This window comes from Mobula hypostoma, chromosome 22, assembly GCF_963921235.1.
Source record: "Mobula hypostoma chromosome 22, sMobHyp1.1, whole genome shotgun sequence".
Classification (NCBI taxonomy): Eukaryota; Metazoa; Chordata; class Chondrichthyes; order Myliobatiformes; family Myliobatidae; genus Mobula; species Mobula hypostoma.
In genome coordinates, this window is record NC_086118.1 from 15,812,106 (window position 1) to 15,830,844 (window position 18,739).

At 40.6% G+C, this 18,739-nt stretch overlaps 1 protein-coding gene across 1 annotated transcript in view; it reads right to left on the reverse strand.

The window, feature by feature from the left end:
• Positions 1-4,769: 4,769 nt before the first annotated feature.
• LOC134360192 (myosin-4-like) overlaps positions 4,770-18,739 on the reverse strand; it is a 39,811-nt gene continuing 25,841 nt past the window's right edge. The window contains exons 23-41 of the mRNA XM_063074240.1: positions 18,461-18,703; positions 16,704-16,880; positions 16,459-16,604; positions 16,285-16,375; positions 15,802-16,191; positions 15,593-15,719; positions 15,381-15,499; positions 14,544-14,740; positions 11,833-12,016; positions 11,569-11,734; positions 10,710-10,834; positions 10,289-10,597; positions 6,624-6,827; positions 6,377-6,502; positions 6,126-6,296; positions 5,931-6,035; positions 5,729-5,824; positions 5,482-5,610; positions 4,770-4,933 (exon numbers count right to left, since the gene is read on the reverse strand). Of these exons, the coding sequence (XP_062930310.1) occupies positions 4,910-4,933; positions 5,482-5,610; positions 5,729-5,824; positions 5,931-6,035; positions 6,126-6,296; positions 6,377-6,502; positions 6,624-6,827; positions 10,289-10,597; positions 10,710-10,834; positions 11,569-11,734; positions 11,833-12,016; positions 14,544-14,740; positions 15,381-15,499; positions 15,593-15,719; positions 15,802-16,191; positions 16,285-16,375; positions 16,459-16,604; positions 16,704-16,880; positions 18,461-18,703 (3,129 nt within the window). The 3' untranslated portion in view covers positions 4,770-4,909. The remainder of the gene's footprint in view (positions 4,934-5,481; positions 5,611-5,728; positions 5,825-5,930; positions 6,036-6,125; positions 6,297-6,376; positions 6,503-6,623; positions 6,828-10,288; positions 10,598-10,709; positions 10,835-11,568; positions 11,735-11,832; positions 12,017-14,543; positions 14,741-15,380; positions 15,500-15,592; positions 15,720-15,801; positions 16,192-16,284; positions 16,376-16,458; positions 16,605-16,703; positions 16,881-18,460; positions 18,704-18,739) is intronic.

The following is an 18,739-nucleotide window of genomic DNA, read 5'->3' on the forward strand; positions in this document are numbered from 1 at the left end:
GCAAAAAAACCGAGAGGCGGGTCCGGATATTTGGAGGGTACGGCCCAGATCTGGGTCAGGATGAGTTCAGCAGTCTTATCACAGTTGGAAAGAAGCTGTTCCCAAATATGGCCGTACGAGTCTTCAAGCTTCTGAGCCTTCTCCCGGAGGGAAGAGAGACGAAAAGTGTGTTGGCTGGGTGGGTCATGTCCTTGATTATCCTGGCAGCACTGCTCGGACAGCGTGCGGTGTAAAGTGAGTACAAGGACGGAAGATTGGTTTGTGTGATGTGCTGCGCTGGGTTCCCGATCTTCTGCAGCTTCTTTTGCTCTTGGCCAGGACAACTTCCATACCGGGTTGTGATGCACCTGAGAAGAATGCTTTCTACAGTGCATCTATAAAAATTAGTGAGGGTTTTAGAGTACAGGCCAAATTTCTTTAGTTTTCTCAGGAAGTGAAGGTGCTGGTGGGCCTTCTTGGCAGTGAACTCTGCTTGGTTGGACCAAGTCAGGTCATTTGTGATATTGACCCCGAGGAACTTAAAGCTTTTGATCTGTTCCACTTGTACACCACTGATATAAATTGGGCCGTGCGGTCCTCTACTCCTTCTGAAGTCAACAACCAATTCCTTCGTCTTGCTGACGTTGGGGGATAGGTTATCGTCTTTGCACCATGCCACCAGGTTCTTAATTTCCTCTCTGTACTCAAACTCATCATTACCTGAGATACAGCCTACAATTGTTGTGTCATCAGCAAACTTATATATTGAGTTTAATGGAAACTTGGCTACACAATCATGGGTGTATAGTGAGTACAGCAGGGGGCTGAGTGCACAGCCTTGTGGGGCACCAGTGCTCAGAGTGATTGTAGAGGAGAGCTTGTCCCCTATTTTTACAGCCTGGGTCCTGTCTGTGAGGAAGTTGAAGATCCAGCTGCAGATCTGAGTGCTAAGGCCCAGGTTCCAGAGCTTAGGAATCAGTTTATTTGGAATGATATATAAATAAATGCTTATGCTTCTATTGCTGAACAGTCTCTATTAGTTAATATCTTGATCGATATTCCAGAACTTTACCCATATGCATCTTTGAGTATATTTTTTCTTCATGTTCATTCAAGTGTCATAAAATTGCGTCAATTTTGACTCGTGTCACCACTCTAATCTCTAAGAGGTTATATATTCATAAGTATTCCACCACAGACTTGACTGCAAAAATCAGGTTTAAAATGATACTCAAGAGACTGCTGCACTGTTGGGAATGTCTCTTTCTGGATGTAATGTTAAATGGAGATTTTGGCACAAATGATCCCATTGCATTAGAAGAGGAAAGAATAGTTCTTAGCCAGTTGCCTGTCCAATATTTATTCAACAAAGATTATCTACAAATTAATGGCCGTTTTGATATTGTTGTTTCTGTAGTTTGACAGACTGCAATGTTTCCCGTATTACAACAGTGACACTTCAACCATACTTTATTGTGTGTAAGGTAAACTAGGATGTCCTGATGATATGGAAGGTGATATCATTTTTTAAATTCTGATGCCTGCCAATTATTAAATTTGGCTTGGATGAAAATATCTTTGAACACAATGTGCGCAAAACATATGTTTATTTGGCTTAAGTCTATTGCTTTGAGCTTCTTCTCTGAACTCCCAATCTAAAATCAGGATACGTCCATATCTATTCATTAATTATTTTATTCTAAAATGTACAAACCCTCTTTCATATTTGATACATTAACCACCTCCACTTATTTATTGAGATATAGAGCAGGCAGGTCTGCCGGCCCTTCGAGCCATGTCACCCAGCAACCGCCAATTTAACCTGAGTCTAATCTCAGGAGAATTTACAATGACTAAGTAATCTACCAATTAGTATGTCTTTGGACTGTGGGAGGAAACTGGAGCACAGGGAAAACGGACAAATTCCTTATAGACAGTGGCAGAATTGAACCCCTGGTGCTGGTAATGTAAAACTTCGTGCTAACTACTGCACTACCGTGCTCTTCTCACTCTGTCACCAAGACTATGTTCCAAACCTACACTAAGCCTATTACTCCCCAATTTTTCCTATGCTATATCGACGACTGCAATGGGGCTGCTTCCTGCAACCATGGTGAGCTCGTGGATTTAATCAACTTTGCCTCCAGCTCCACCCTGCCCTCAAATTTACCTGGTCCATTCCAGACACCACCCTCTCCTTTCTTGATCTCTCTGTCTCTATCTCTGGAGACAGCTTATCCACTGAAATCTTTTACAAATCCACTAATTTTCACAGCTATCAGGACTACACATCTTCCGAGCTGTCACTTGTAAATATTCCATCCCTTTCTCTCAGTTCCTCTGTCTCTGCCACACTTGCTCTCAGGATGAGGCTTTTCAATCCTGAACTAATGAGATGCCCTCCTTCTTCAAAGAAAGGGGTGTTCCTTCCCTCATCATCAAAGCTACCCCTACCCACATCTCTTCCATTTTGCACATGTCTGCCCTCACCCCATCCTTCCAGCACCCAAGGGATAGGGTTACTAATGTCCTTACCTACCACTCCAGTAGCCTCCGCATCCAGCACATAACTCTCCGTAACTTCTGCCATCTCTAACAGGATCCCACCAGCAAGTACATCTTTCGCTCCCTACACGACTCCCTTGTCCATTCATTCCTCCCTTCTGCACTCCCTCCTGTTACTTATCCTTGCAAGTGGAATAAGTGCTACACTTGCCCCTACATCTCCTTCTTCACTAGCATTCAGGGTCTCAAACAGTCCTTCCAGGTGAGGTGACACTTCACCTGTGAATCTGTTGGGGCCATACACTGTGTCCGGTGCTCCTGGTGTGGCCTCCTGGTCTGCCAGAAAAAGCAGGACCTCCCGATGGCCACCGATTTTAATTCTGCTTCCCATTCCTGTTCTGACATGTCAGCCCGTGAGGCCTCCTCTACTGCCCACAATCAGATTGAAGGAGCAACACCTTATATTCCATCAGGGAAGCCTCCAACCTGGTGGCATGAGCATCAATTTCTTGAACTTTTGGTAATTGTCCCCCTCTTCATCATTCTCATTCCTGTTCCCCTCTCTCACCTTATCTCCTTGCCTGCCCATTACCTCCCCCGGTATTCCTCCGAATTCCATTTCTTCCATGGTCTCCTACCCTCTCCTATGATTCCTCCTTCTCCAGCCTTTTATCTCTTACACCTATCAATTTCCCAGCACTTTACCTCCCTCTCACCACCTTTCCTGGTCTCTCCTATCACCTACCACCTTGTACTTTTTCCTCCCTTCCCTCCCACCTTTATGCTTTAACTTCTTGTCTTTTTCTCCCCCACTGATGAAGGGGCTCAGCCCAAAATGTCATCTACTTACTCTTCTCCATAGATGCTGCCTGGCCAGCTGAGTTCCAACCCAAGTTATTAGCCCTAACCAAGGACGTAATGTGAGATCCCCTGTACTTTTCATTACTTCAGAAAGAATAGAACTAGAGCTCCATGCATGCAGATTTCTATAGATAAATGCAAGTACCAGAGGTTGCTGATGAGCTGTCCATTGCTTCATAAAAATACAGAGAGATTTACTTTTATTATACATAAGGATAATAAATCTGCTGCATTTACCTTTTATAATGCCACCAAACACATTAGAAACTGTATGGGTCTACAGCTATTTATCAGTAAATATTTAACACTGTGATGCATTTAAACTATCAACCAGCCTGTCTGAATTTGAAAAAGTTAATAATAGTATAGCCTTCCTTCATATTTTAATTACAGTCAAAGGTAGACTTAGTTAGCTTTTTGCATTCCTTGTTTCATGACTCTGTGCTTTTCTTTGTCATTTAATTTTGCTTTATTGCCCCAAAATGTGCATGAGAACAAATATTATTATTTAGATTTATGAAAAAAACAAAATTTTTGTTCTGCACAACTCATTAAGGATTTTAAAATTTGATTGGTTGAGGAACAGGCTGAAACATCTTTCACATGCACTACAGACCCCAGTAGAGGTACTACAAAGAGGATGACATACAGTAACCATTACTTGCCAGTCAATATCCACAAGTATCTGTGGTTAGTGTCAAGTAACAGCAAAATCTAGCTCTACATGATCTAGTACACATAGCCAGAAAATTTACCAAAGCCAAATCACGTATAATATTCAAAAAAAAGTTGGATAAATACTTGAAAGGGATGAAACTGCATGGTATTAGGGAAACAGCAAGTGATCAGAACTAATTTGATAACTTTAAAAAAAGTGATACAGGAAATATGTGGAGATGACTTCCATCTGTGCTCTAAACAACTACATAATTCTATAATGTTTCCAATACAGTCTTCAAGTTAAGATAGTCCTTATAAATAATATTCTTACATTCATTCTTATGCTTGAATGTGGTCAGTTGGCCTAGGTTGTGGGGTGCAAGGTCAGTGAGAATATTTAAGCATCTGGAGGTCACATTCAAGCTAACAATTTACCGTTTTAACACAAAGAATATTATTTGGTACACTGCAGCTGCACTGCGGAGAGGGTATAGCAGTATTGGCTGCGCTCTCCAACATTCACCTGATGATTTTAATGACCTTCCTACTGCAGACAAATTATACTCTTTAGTGTGTAATTTGAAATCTCCATGGGCATCTGTCTCGACCACTGGATAAATAATTGAAACACTGCAGCTTTTTTAAGTTTAAGAACAAATAATTAAGAACACAGTTGAGAATAACTGTAATTGTTCGTATCATTTAAATAGCTAATGGCACATTTATTGATTTTCTCTCAAATGATTTCTCATTCCAAACAAAATTAGGACATGACAAACCACAGCAGGTTAATACTATCTTTATTGGTAATGCATTACTAACAAGTCCAACTTAATATACAAAAATAAGTCACAAAGAAATGCACATTTTGTGAATTTCTTCGGTGAACTCTTCAAGCTTGTAATTATTCTTCAGCTTTCACTACCATCTGTAAAATAAAAACTTACCACTTAACAACCAAAGGTCCAACAATTGAACAATATATTAGGAAAGTATTTATGTCTCTGTACAAATTCCTACTATCATTTCTGGATAACCACTATATTTATAATTGAGATGTGTTCACAATACAAAGCAGTCAAGCAAAGCTACTATGCCCCTCCAGAACTGTAGCCAGATCAGTATTAGTGTGAGATTCCACAGAAAGAAATCTCGCATACACAATGCCTGGAATCACATCAAATCTGGTGTAAAAATCCTTGGCATTTCAATTAATATCACCTATCACTCAACTTTTTAAACAGTAGATTGTTTTGTTTGTTTTAATAAAAAATAGCTGCATTTCCCTGTTCCTCTGGCATCCCAACAATTCCCTCCTGAGCATCATATCCAATTCTGCCTGGTTGAATTCACATTTGAACTACCAGCGTAGTAATATCCACAGTTAGGATATGTCAATCAATATCACATAGACTAATGAGCACAAGATTACCATTTGTCACAATATTACTTAACACTATTAAACATTGACTTTACCTTAATATCACGGCTTTTAGCCCTGAGCTTGTTAACCTGGGATTCTGCAATGTCAGCACGCTCTTCCGCCTCCTCAAGTTCATGCTGAACTTTTCTGAATTTAGACAGGTGAACATTAGCCTGTTCTTCCTGAAATGATATAAAAAGGGTTAAGCTTTGGTATACATTCAAATCAATTATTTTTAATAAATATTGCACTTATTAATAAATACCTAAGTATCTAAAAAAATTACCAAGAATTACTTACAGATTCCTCTGATTGCCTCTTGTAGGCTTTAACCTTCAATTGTAATTTGTCAACAAGATCTTGCAGCCTCAAGAGATTCTTCCTATCTTCTTCAGACTAAAAATAGTGAAAAGGAGATTGATTGTTCCCTGCTGCACATATTCAATGGCAAGATATTAGTGCCAATAATTTTCAATGCACTTTATAAATTTGAATTCCCTACCTGATAGGTAAGCTCCTTAACCCTTCTCTCAAATTTGCGAGCACCTTTGATAGCATCAGCACTACGTTTCTGTTCTGCTTCATATTCACTCTCCAGTTCACGGACCTGAGGTGGGACAATAGTCACATTGATAAGAAGAAATGAAACTGCTGCAGAATTCGAGTGAGTAATTTGTGCCTCATCAGTCTTACATACCCTGGCCTCCAGTTTCTGGATCTGCTTCTTTCCTCCTTTCAAGGCCAATTGCTCAGCCTCATCCAGGCGATGCTGCAGGTCCTTCACCGTCTGGTCAAGGTTCTTCTTCATTCTCTCAAGGTGGGCACTTGTATCCTGTTCCTTCTTCAACTCCTCTGCCATCATTGCAGCCTTACAGCAATTACATGTAATATATTTAGCCATATAATCAGCTTAAATTATATAAGAGCAACATTCAGTATAAGACTTACATCAGTAATTGCTTTTTTGGCCTTCTCGTCAGCATTTCTAGCTTCCTGAATGGCATCTTCCACTTCGGATTGAAGGTGGGACATGTCTGCTTCAAGCTTCTTTTTGGTATTGATCAGACTGGTATTCTATGATAAATGAGAAAAAAAGAACTCCCTTCAATAACCTGGGAGATGAATTGATTTTTTTCCCCATCGGGAAGTAGCATTCTTAAACAATGGTGTTCATGTCTGTCAGGCACCACTGTACCTGAGAATGAAGAAGCTGCACACGCTCACTGGCATCAGTAAGTTCTTGTTCAGCCAGCTTGCGAGCTCTTTCCGTTTGTTCCAAAGCTGCCCTCAGTTCCTCTACTTCAGCTTGAAGGAGATTGCTTCTGCGTTCAGACATAGCCAACTGTTCCTTGAGGTCTTCATTGCTTCTCAAAGCTTCATCTATATGTAACTGTGCCTCCTTAAAAAGGGGGAAAATGTTTTAAGTAGATGTAATCTCGTACACTTTGTCAAACCATTTATTAACACTATTACTAAGGGGTAGAATTTTCTGATGGGGTGAGTGATTTACAGTATATTTGCCACTGAGAAACGGGTAATGGATGGACTTAATTTTTCCCTCTGTCTCTGTTGACTTGCTGATATGTAAATCTATACACTACTAAAACTCTCATGCTCTGTTTGTGACCTCCAATTAGCGCAAACGGTGCATTATAGAGGCATTTATCGAATTCAAATGCGCTAACTTACAGAATGCAGGCAAAGTTCAGGGTTATATATTCGTATAAAATTGCTCATTCGCCAAAAATCAACAGGCCGGCTTTCACCTGAGACTCGATCGGCCATCATGGAAATCGGTACGCGACAGCCCGACGCATGCGCACGGCCAGCCTCCGCAGCGACACCTACCGGAGCAAAAGGGCAGGGCAGCTCTATTTCGAGGGCAAAAAATAATCTGTCGATGCTGGGGTCAAAGCAGCACTCACAACATGCTGGAGGAACTCAGCAGGTCGGGCAGCATCCGTGGAAATGATCAGTCAACGCTTCGGGCCGGAACCCTTCGTCAGGACTGAAGAGGGATGGGGCAGAGGCCCTATAAAGAGTGTGGGAAGGAAAAGGCGGGTAGGTACCAGTAAGGGGAAAGATAAAGGGGTGGGGGAGGGGAAAGGCAGGAAAGGTGAAGAAGGAATAGGGGATACCACAATGGGTAGTAGAAGGAGGCAAAACCATGAGGGAGGTGATGGGCAGCTGGGGGAGGGGCAGAGTGAAACTGAGATGGGGGAAGGGAGGGGGAGGGATTTCGAGGGGTCACGTTCTGCTAATCACAGTCAGCATGTGCAGGATTGGGACAGATCTAACTGCCACCCATCAATAAGAGAAAATTAAATCTTACTGTAATGACGTACTTCGAGACACCCATAAAACCCTTTGCTGCAGTCAAAGGACAGCGGTGACTATATCACTTCTGTTTAGCAGAGCGCCAACCACATCATCAAGAATCAACAGCACCTTGGAGGCTTTGGTGTTACTGCTTCCTATCTGCTATCAAGCATTAGGGTAAAAATATATGGATAGCCTAATTATGCCAAGTGGAAAGAGAAGGGGGACATTATGGTCAAGGGATGATGCCAAACATCGTTGGGAAGCAGCAAGGAGAGGGAGAGAACAAGAATCGGATGAGGCCAGGGCCGCACGACTCCAGGATAAAAGAGTTGGGACAAAAAAGATGAGAAAAGACGAGACAGAGGAGGACAGGCATGCACGTCTCCAAAATGACAACAATAGGCACAGAGGAGAGAACAAGAATCCAATCAGGCCAGGGCCGCATGACTCCAAGATCAGAGAGAAAGAACAAATGATAGATGAACAGATGAAGGATGAAAGGTCTGCGTGTCTCCAGAATGACAAAAACAGGCAGAGAAGGAGAAGAGACAGAGGTGCCTGGTGGTAGGACAGTGCATTCACAATTCAAAATACCCCTCAAAATCAATGAGGTTGCCCTTTGTAACATTGATAAAAACACCAATACTGCAAACTTACTCCAAAATGTGAAGCTTATTGTCTGGGATGGATGCCCCCTGATTAGGAGGGAGAGCTTTGAAGCCGTGGACTGCACTCGTCATGATGTATGTGGCAAGAACGAGGCCTTCGAGGGTATTTTAACCATTTGCTGTGGCGATTTCTGTCAGCTTCTAGCAGTTGTGAAACGCGGAAAAGATGCTGATGTGGAGAATTCATGCATTAAAAAATCATACTTCTGGAGAAGCTTCATCAAGTTTCAATTGAAGAGAAACGTGAATGAGTGAGGGAGAAGGACAATATTCTCAGTTCTTATTGGATGTTGGAAAAGACAAGATTGAGAAAAATGAAAACAATGAAATCAAATTACCTGAAGATATGAGTCTGCCAGCAACAACTATGGAAGAATGCATTGATTTCATCTACCCAACATTCGACAATTCTGCAGAACTCTTGTCGAGGAATTCTATCTTGGTTCCTCTTAATGAAATGATGCGAAAAATAAACTTCACATACATTAGACACTTCCCTGGAATCCTGAAAGAATACTGCTCCTTCAATGCCGTAAGTGAAGGAGCGAATGCCACTCATTTTACTACAGAATTCCTTGATTCCGTCGAAATCTCTGGATTGCCACCACATAAACTGGAATTGAAGAGGGAATCTCCCATCATTTCAATGAGGAATTTGGATCCACCAGGGCTTTGCAATGGAACGCGAATGATGTTGGAAGAACTGCACCACAATCTCATCGTAGCAAAGATAAACATTGGTGCATTCAAAAATGACATTTTCATGATCCCAAGAATTACTCTCAATTTATCAGAAGGGGAAAATGTCCCTCTTCAGTGAAGCCAGTTCCTGATACAGTCATGCTTTGCTGTGACTATACATAAGGCACAAGGCCATACCATGGAGAATATGTTGATTTATCTGAAGAAACTAGTATTCCCGCATGGTCAGCTGTATGTGGCTTTAAGCCAGGGAAAAAGAAATGAAAGTGTTAGAGCATTCCTGAAGGGGGGGGGCAGACCAACCAGAAATGTGGTCATAAAAAGTGTCCTTCGTTAAATGAGGAGGAGCAATATTTGTCTTGTTACATGTCTTTATTCTTTAATACACTGAGTTCTTCTTCTTTAATTTCCAAAGCACATCACATCACACTGCACTATCTTTCTCTCAAAAGGTGCCCCAACAGGTCACCCGGTTGTCTAGTATATAATATAAATTGGAAAAGCCTCATGTGGGGCAAGACCTTCTGCTATCATGCAGATGGGTAAAAACCATCCACCCTTGAATCTGCTGAAATAAACTTCCAAGCCTGAGAAGGACTTTGAGTGCTTCTGACGATCTCTGATATTATGGTTAATTAATTATATTATGAAATAAGTAAATATAATGTAACTTCTGAAAAAAAAATTGAAATCCTTTTAAATAACACATTAAAACTATTGTAAATAATTGAACCAATATTTATAATACCTTCAACCTCAAAGTTATACACCCCCTTACAAATAAATGGTTCCAGAGTTCTTGTAGCATTTCTGGCACAGGTTCAACAAGTAGACTCTTTAGCATAACTATTGGGAATTAAGCAAGTTTGCACTCCATTGCTGGACTGTGTAGGGAATCTAACATTGGACTGGAATGGCAAAATCAGTGGCTTAACTCAGCCAGCAAGTGCAGGACCTTCATGTACAAACAAGAATCTCTAATCTCTTGAAGTTTCTGGTGGAGAGGGAATTAAAAGTTCTGACAGCTGGATGTAGATTTTTGCATGCATGTTGCAGTAAACTCTAGTCCAATACCTTTTCATCTGAAGAATGCTAATTCAGTTTCAATAGTTATTTCAAGAAGATGATGCAACATGACAAAGTAATATGTGCATTAATTTGCTCATACCTTAAGTTGAGCCTGTACGTTCCTGAGATGCTTAACAGCTTCTGTTGCCTGGCGATTTGCATGGCTCAACTGAATCTCCATTTCATTCAGATCACCCTCCATTTTCTTTTTGATTCTCAGGGCATCATTTCTGCTTCTGACCTCTGCCTCCAATGATGTCTGCAGAGTTTCTACAACTCTCTGATTGTTCCTCTTAATTTGATCAATTTCCTCATCTTTCTCAGCAATCTTTCTGTCAATTTCTGACTTTACTTGACTTAATTCAAGCTGGATACGCAGTATCTTGCTTTCCTCATGTTCAAGAGCCGCCTGTACATAAAGAAAATGTTTAAACAGGTATTGGAGGCTGCAGATTACACTCGCAACATTTTTAGAAATGATTCAATCTTGTCAATGATAATCGTGACCATTGCTTACATACCTCTGCTTCTTCCAAAGCACTCTGAATTTCAGACTTTTCAGTTTCTGCCAACTTCTTAGCCTTTTCCATCTCATGCAATGCTTTACCACTTTCTCCGAGTTGTTCGGTCAAATCGTTAATCTCCTCTGAAGAAAAGAATATTTGCAGTGAAACAGCCATGTCATTTACAACAATCCTTATCACGTGTTTCAGACAGATGGGGGTTGTCAGCCGTGGTTGGCAGCTCATCTGGGAGAAGAAAAACTCTGATCTCAACCCTCCACTGCCTTGCAACTATACCCACTCAAGGGAAAGGCTTCAGGAGTAAACCCCAAGGGAAAAATCCAGAACTGGAGTCCCTAAGGCAGTCCTACATTGAGTTCAATGCTGACTGGCAACTCCTGCGATGCTGCTGGTGCCAAACTGTATCAGTCTCTGCCGTTCCTTTGGTTCATTAGATAGGTGGAGAGGGGGAGCTTGGTACTTGGGCAACAGCTTGCTCTCCATAGCAGACTGCCCAGGCTTGCGCATCTAGGCAGCTAGGACACAATATCCATCATCAGCTCCAACCAGCGGCGGCCCTCACCTCACCTTACCATGTGTTTTAACACAGTGAAATATTCTATGCTTTAACATGATAGTTTCACCAATTAAAATTTGATTCCAAGCAACTTAAGCTTGTTTAATCATGCAAGTTTTAAATAGAATATTAAAGAAATTAAAGGAGCTGGAGAAGCAGGAGATGGATTGTTTATTAAATTAATTAGAGAGCTTAGGGTTTTGTTGGAGACATGGCCATAAATGTATAAATCTACTAAAATCAGCAATGCAGAGGAGATTATGATAGCCAAAACTCAAAGAACTTAGGAATATAACATACGTTGAAGATTCTTGTTCTCCCTTTTCAGTGTTTCAAGGTGTTCCAAGGATTCTTCATAAGCATTCTTCATTTTGAAGAGTTCAGTACTTAAAGAACGAGACTCCTTCTGAGATGCTTCCAATTCAGACTGACATTCCTCGTATTTTTGTTTCCAATCTGCCAGGATCTGACAGCACACAAGGGTAAACAATGTTCTATTAATCATGAATGAAACAGGATCCAATTTTTCATCTTATTGATTAATTTCAAAAATTTGATTTATACCTTGTCAAAGTTCTTCTGCTTTTTATCAAGAGCAGCTGCAGCAGCATTAGCTCGCTCCACATCAATCATGAGATCTTCAACTTCATTGTGAAGTCTCTGTTTGGTCTTTTCTAATGAGGCACATTTAGAATTCACTGCCTCAATGTGATCCTCAGCCTCTTGAAGTCGCTGGGCAAGTTTTTTCCTGGGAAATAGCAATACGTGTAAAATTCAATTGCAGCAACATTGCAGAATATTGTACAAACTATTAAAAATATAAGCACTTCTGTTTCTTTGTAAAGAAATGGAATTAATCTTGACTAGACTTTAGAGTAATGCACAATGTTCTGTTGTTCATGTTACCATCAAGATGAGGCCTAGCAGAAAGTGTAACAAGATTTAAAAGTGTGACAATAGCACTAAAATGTAACCATCAAAAGGCTTACTTCAAGAAATCTCTCCCCAGTTATCATCAACATATTACCTGCAGCATCAGGGGGTCCCAACACACTTGACAACTGCTCTTCTACCATAAGGAATGCCTACCATTCAATCCCTGGACTTCATTTTGTGAAATCAGACCGTCTGGCTGTTCCCTTCCTACACGCATATAGGTAGAGACTAATAAGCAGGGGTCTAGGAGTAAGGACAATGAAGAGAGGGAGCAGCAGCTATGGGACTGCTTCAGGTCAGTGGACTGGGCCATGTTCAATGACTTATCAGAGGATCTCAATGAGTACACCACAGTTATCATGGGCTTTATAAAGTCAGTCATGGTTAAGTATGTCCTGTCAAAATCATTTAGTGTCTTCCCCAACCAGAAGCTCTGGATGAAGCAAGAGACCTGCAATCTGCTGACAGCCAGATCAGTGACGTTCAGGTCTGGCGACCAAGAGATCGTACAAGAGATCCAGGTATGACCTCCAGGAAGTCACTTTACATGTGATACGACAATTCTGGACTAAAATGGAATCACTGCAGGATGCTCATGAGCTGTGGCAGGGCTTGAATGCTATCATCTCTTACAAAGTAAAAGCAAGTGACCTATGTGACAATAAGATTTTGCTCCCAGATAAGCTCAATGCCTTTTATGCTCGCTTTGATCAACTAAGCATGAAGACACCTTCACACACTCCCACAGCTGCTAATGACCCTGTAATTTCAGTCTCTGAGGCCGACATGAGAGAGAACTTTAGAAAAGCATCTGGCCCAGCTGGGGGATCTGGCCGAGTACTAAAGACCTGAGCTGATCAACTGGCTGGAGTGTTCACTGAGATCTTTAACATCTCACTTTGGCAGTCTGCGGTACCCACCTGCTTCAAGCAGGCTTCAATTATACAAGTACCTAAGAAAAACTTGGTAATCTGCTTCAATGATTTTCATCCAGTAGCACTTACATCCACAGTGATGAAGTGCTTTGAGAGGTTGGTGAAGAAACATATCACTTCCTGCCTGAGGAGTGAATTAAATCCACTGCAGCCTACATTGTGTCACAACAGATTAACAGCAGATGTCATTTCATTTGCTCTTCACTTAAACCTGGAACGTCTGGATGGTGAAGATGCATACATCAGGATGCTCTTCCTTGACTACAGCTCTGCATTCAATACTATCATTCCCCCAAAACTAATCAATAAGCTCCAAAACTTTGGCCTCAGTACCTCCTTGTGCAACTGGATTCTCAGACCTCCACAATCACCATCAGCATACATGTACCATGAGGTTGTGAGTTTAGCCCCCTGCTCTACTCGCTTTATACTTATGACTGTTAGACTAAGCACAGGTCCAAAGTCATATTTATTTGCTGATGGCACCATTGCCGTTGGCTGAATCAAAGGTGTTGATGAATGAGCATATAGGAGGGAGATCAAAAATCTGATTGAGTGATGCCACAACAACAACTTTTCACTCAAAGTCACCAAGAACAAGGAGCTGATTATTGACAACAGGAGCAAACCCGAGGTCCATGAGAAAATGAATTTCAGGATTGTAAATGGTTTGAACTTTGAATTTTGTTCAATAATGGGACTTTTTTAATCTCAAAAGCAGAAGACTGAGATGTGAGCATGATGTGCAGAAAATGTTTCCTCTTGTGAGAGAATCTAGAACTAGGGGTCATTGTTTATAAGTCAGGAATTGCCCATTTAAGACAGATCAGAATTCTTCAGAATATTTTTTTTTTCCCAGAGCTAACGCAGAGTATCCAAATATTTTTCAGGTAGGAGTAGATAGATTCATGGCAGGTAAGGTGTGAAAGGTTATCAAAGGTTGGCAAGAATAATAGAGTCGTATTAGCCATGCTGTTAATGAAATGGCAGGCATGAAGTACTTAGTCCTGCTCTAACTGTGCATGCCGAGAAGTTTGTAAGCTAATTAAGAGATTTGACAACGAGACATAAAGAATTTTCCACTGATGGTAAATCTAAAACCAAAAACTGTTAAGTTCCTTATTATATTTAATCATCAATAAATCTGTAAAATCTGGTAATGCTTCTTTAGCCAGAGGAAACTTAAAAGGTGGATAGCAAGGAATTGTTGAAACAAATAGTCTAGATAAGTTATGGGAAAGTAAGATAAATATATGAGGCAGAAACTAACAGATATGTTGATAGGATCAGATATCTGAAGGTGATGTGTACCTCAAGAAGGTTGGCAAAGACTTGGGGCTAAATGGCCCATTTTAAGCTGTGTAAAAAAAAAGAAAAGTAAAGAATGGGGTTATTGGAATGTACTTGGCCTCTTCCAGTTCCTCAGTGCGCTGGATCGCATCAGTTTCATATTTCGTTCTCCACTGAGCCACTTCGCTGTTGGCCTTGGACATTCCACGTTGGAGCTCAGCCTTTGCCTCCATTTCCTCTTCATATTGTTCACGGAGGAGATCGCAATCATGGCGGGATGATTGAAGAGCATGGGCCAGTGCGTTCTTAGCCTTTAAATAAGTCACAGATACGGATAAATAACTGAGTGAAAATGTTAAAACAATGTTGTGTTCTCAGAATGCACATTAATTAAGAAGTATTTAGGAACCATCATTACTCTTGGGCAAAAGTTTATACAGGTCTTCCCTAGGCTACGAATGTACAACTTACAGACATATGAATGAACATTTAGCAAACCAATAGGTTGGATGAGAATGGATTTGCTTGCAGTTGTAAGGCTACAGGCATCTTGTACCAGATGGGAAAGGGACATTTCTGATCTTTCACTAATTTGATTGTGCTTCTTGTACTTACTGTGAATGCCTGCAAAAATAATCTCGGGTAGTATACAGTGACAAATATGTACTTTGACAATAAATTTACTTTGAATTTTGAACTTTGCAAATTCATAACCTGAAAATTGCCTGTATCCATCAATATATTGTAATACATTCAATGTAATAACCTGTGGGTAATAATGTTAGAGTAAAATTAGAAAAGGCAGACTTCATTGTCTTCACTTAATCATGTCCTGTACTTGCTAATCAACTGATGCCAATAACATACCAAATTTCATGCACTTGGTATTTCATCTAACATTTTGCTATTTTATCTCCTGAGCAGACCAACCAAATTTGCCTGAAAAATTACCTTCATTTCTTCCTCCAGCTGTCTTTTTAGCTCTTCAATCTGCTGAGCAAATGCTTGCTTTGCCCTTGTCATTTGAGAAACCAGGGAATCCTTCTCTTCCATTTGCCGTGAAAATTCACCTGAAAATTAATTAAGGTTCAGTTTCAGTACAAAAATAAAGGATGCAAATGTTAAGATGTAACTGTTGGAAATTTCTAGTTTTGTTGTGTTACCATTTTCAGTCTGCAGTCGAGCTTTCTGTGCTGATAGATCATTAATTAACCGCACATTGTCATCATTCTTTGCCTTAGTTTCACTAAGTTGGTCCTCTAATGTATGACAGAGCTTCTCAAAATTTGCCTTGAAGGAAACAATTGTTTATTAAATTAGAGACCTTGATTAATTCTTTATGTATCCAACTCTGAAAGTTTTCAGAACTTACTTTAGATTTAGATACAGATTCCATATTACTGGTGACATCATCAATTTCCATCTTCAGTTCACTCTTTTCCTTTTCCAGCTTTTGTTTCACCCGCTGTAGATTGTCAATCTGTTCCCCAAGTTCTCCCACACTATCAGCATGTTTCTTTCGAAGAGCTGAAGCTGTGGCTTCATGCTGGAGGGTAGATTCTTCCAAATCACGCCGCATTTTCTGAAATTCCACTTCTCGTTTCTTGTTCATTTCAATCTGTACTGCAGTTGCTCCACCAGCTTCTTCCAGTCGCTCACTGATCTCTTCAAGTTCCCGAGAAAGATCAGCTCTCTGTTTCTCAGTCTTAGCACGAGCAGCACGTTCAGCTTCAATCTCTTCCTCAAGCTCCTCAATACGAGCCTAAATTACATATTTATATATTTAATAGCTGCATGGTGTAATTTAGTAAAATGCTTAAGATATCCAAAACCTTGTTCTTGTAACAGGACTTGCCTGAAGTTCTTTAATTTTCTTCTGTAGCTGAACACCTAGAACTTGTTCATCCTCAATCTTGCTTAGAAGTTGGCTAATCTCAAATTCTTTTCTGTGGTGCAAATAGATTATGTTAATGTCTTCAGAAAAAAATTATGCAGTGTGGCAATTTAAGGCAATAGCAATAATTCTCACTTTTTCAGCTTCTCTTCCGTTTGTTGCTTGTCATTTTCTAAATCCATTATTGTTTCTTGGGATAGTTTCAGATCACCTTCAAGTTTTCTCTTAGACCTTTCAAGATCCATTCGAAGCTTCTTCTCTTGCTCCAGAGAACCTTCAAGCTGATTTACATTGATTAAAAGCAAGTTTATATATTCAAAGAAATTTTGGAAAGAAATAATATATAAAAGAATAATAGTTCATTTTAAAAAGACACTTACATCATCAACTTGTTGTTCCAGCTTTGATTTGGCTTTGGTCAGAGTGTTGACTTTGTCTTCCTCAGCCTGCAGATCATCCAGGGTCTGCTGGTGGGCCTCTTGTAGAGCTTTCTTTTCCTTTGTTAACTTGACAATGTTTTCATCAAGGCTTGCCATTTCCTCTGTAAGGTTCTTCACCTATTTTCATGAAAGAATGTATCAATTAACCCTCCAACTACTGTGGGTAGAATAGCCGATGAGAGTGAAATATTTTATTATGAACAAATGAAAAAATAATCTTTTTAATCATCCTGTCAAAATTCAATATTATTCATGTGCTATGGCATGATAAAACATAGAACATAGAATAGTACAGCACAGTACAGGCCCTTCGGCCCACAAACCCTGCCTCCCATATAACCCCCCACCTTAAATTCCTCCATATACCTGTCTAGCAGTTTCTTAAATTTCACTAGCGTATCTGCCTCCACCACTGACTCAGGCAGTGTATTCCATGCACCAACCACTCTCTGAGTAAAAAACCTTCCTCTAATATCCCCCTTGAACTTCCTACCCCTTACCTTAAAGCCAAGTCCTTTTGTATTGAGCCGTGGTGCCCCGGGGAAGAGGCGCTGGCTATCCACTCTATCTATTCCTCTTAATATCTTGTATACCTCTATCATGTCTCCTCTCATCCTCCTTCTCTCCAAAGAGTAAAGCCCTAGCTTCCTAAATTTCTGATCATAATGTATATTCTCTAAACCAGGCAGAATCCTGATAAATCTCCTCTGTACCTTTTCCAATGCTTTCAAATCCTTCCTATAGTGAGGCGACCAGAACTGGACACAGTACTCCAAGTGTGGCCTAACCAGAGTTTTATAGAGCTGCATCATTACATTGCGACTCTTAAACTCTATCCCTCGACTTATGAAAGCTAATACCCCATAAGCTTTCTTAACTACCCTATCTACCTGTGAGGCAACTTTCAGGGATCTGTGGACATGTACCCCCAGATCCCTCTGCTCTTCCACACTACCAAGTATCTTGCCATTTACTTTGGAGTCTGTCCTTCCAAAGCATATCACCTCACACTTCTCCAGGTTGAACTGCATCTGCCACTTCTTAGCCCACTTCTTCATCCTATCAATGTCTCTCTGCAATCTTCGACAATCCTCTACACTATCTACAAAACCACCAACCTTTGTGTCGTCTTCAAACTTGCCAACCCACCCATCTACCCCCACATCCAGGTCATTAATAAAAATCACAAAAAGTAGAGGTCCCAGAACCAATCCTTGTGGGACACCACTAGTCACAATCCTCCAATTCGAATGTACTCCCTCCACCATGACCCTCTGCCTTTGGCAGGCAAGCCAATTCTGAATCCACCTGGCCAAACTTCCCTGGATCCCACGCCTTCTGACTTTCTGAATAAGCCTACTGCGTGGAATCTTGTCAAATGCCTTACCAAAATCCATATAGATCACATCCACTACACTACCCTCATCTATATGCTATATGCCTGGTCACCTCCTCAAAGAACTCTATCAGGCTTGTTAGACACGATCTGCCCTTCACAAAGCCATGCCGACTGTCCCTGATCAGACCATGATTCTCTAAGTGCCCATAAATCCTATCTCTAAGTATATTTTCCAACAGTTTTCCCACCATAATTAATTATGTACTCTTCTTATTACATGGTGCGTGCGTGCGCACGCGCGCACACACACACACCTGGAATATGAATATATTGTGTTAAAATTTGATGTTATTTTTACCTTGTTTTCTGTGGCATGTTTCTCCTTTTCTACTTTGGCCAAGGTGAGCTCCAAGTCATCAATATCCTTCTTCAGTTCTGAGCACTCATCCTCCAGTTTTCGTTTTTTGGCCGTGAGCTCAGCATTTGATTCTTCTTCATCCTCCAGCCTTTCATTTGCTTCTTTGAGTTTAGCCTCAAGTTGAATTTTGTTTTTTATGAGCCCCTCACATCTTTCTTCAGCATCTGCCAGAGTTTCACTTTCCTGCAGTCAAAATGTGCATAGTTACTATGTTTTGTA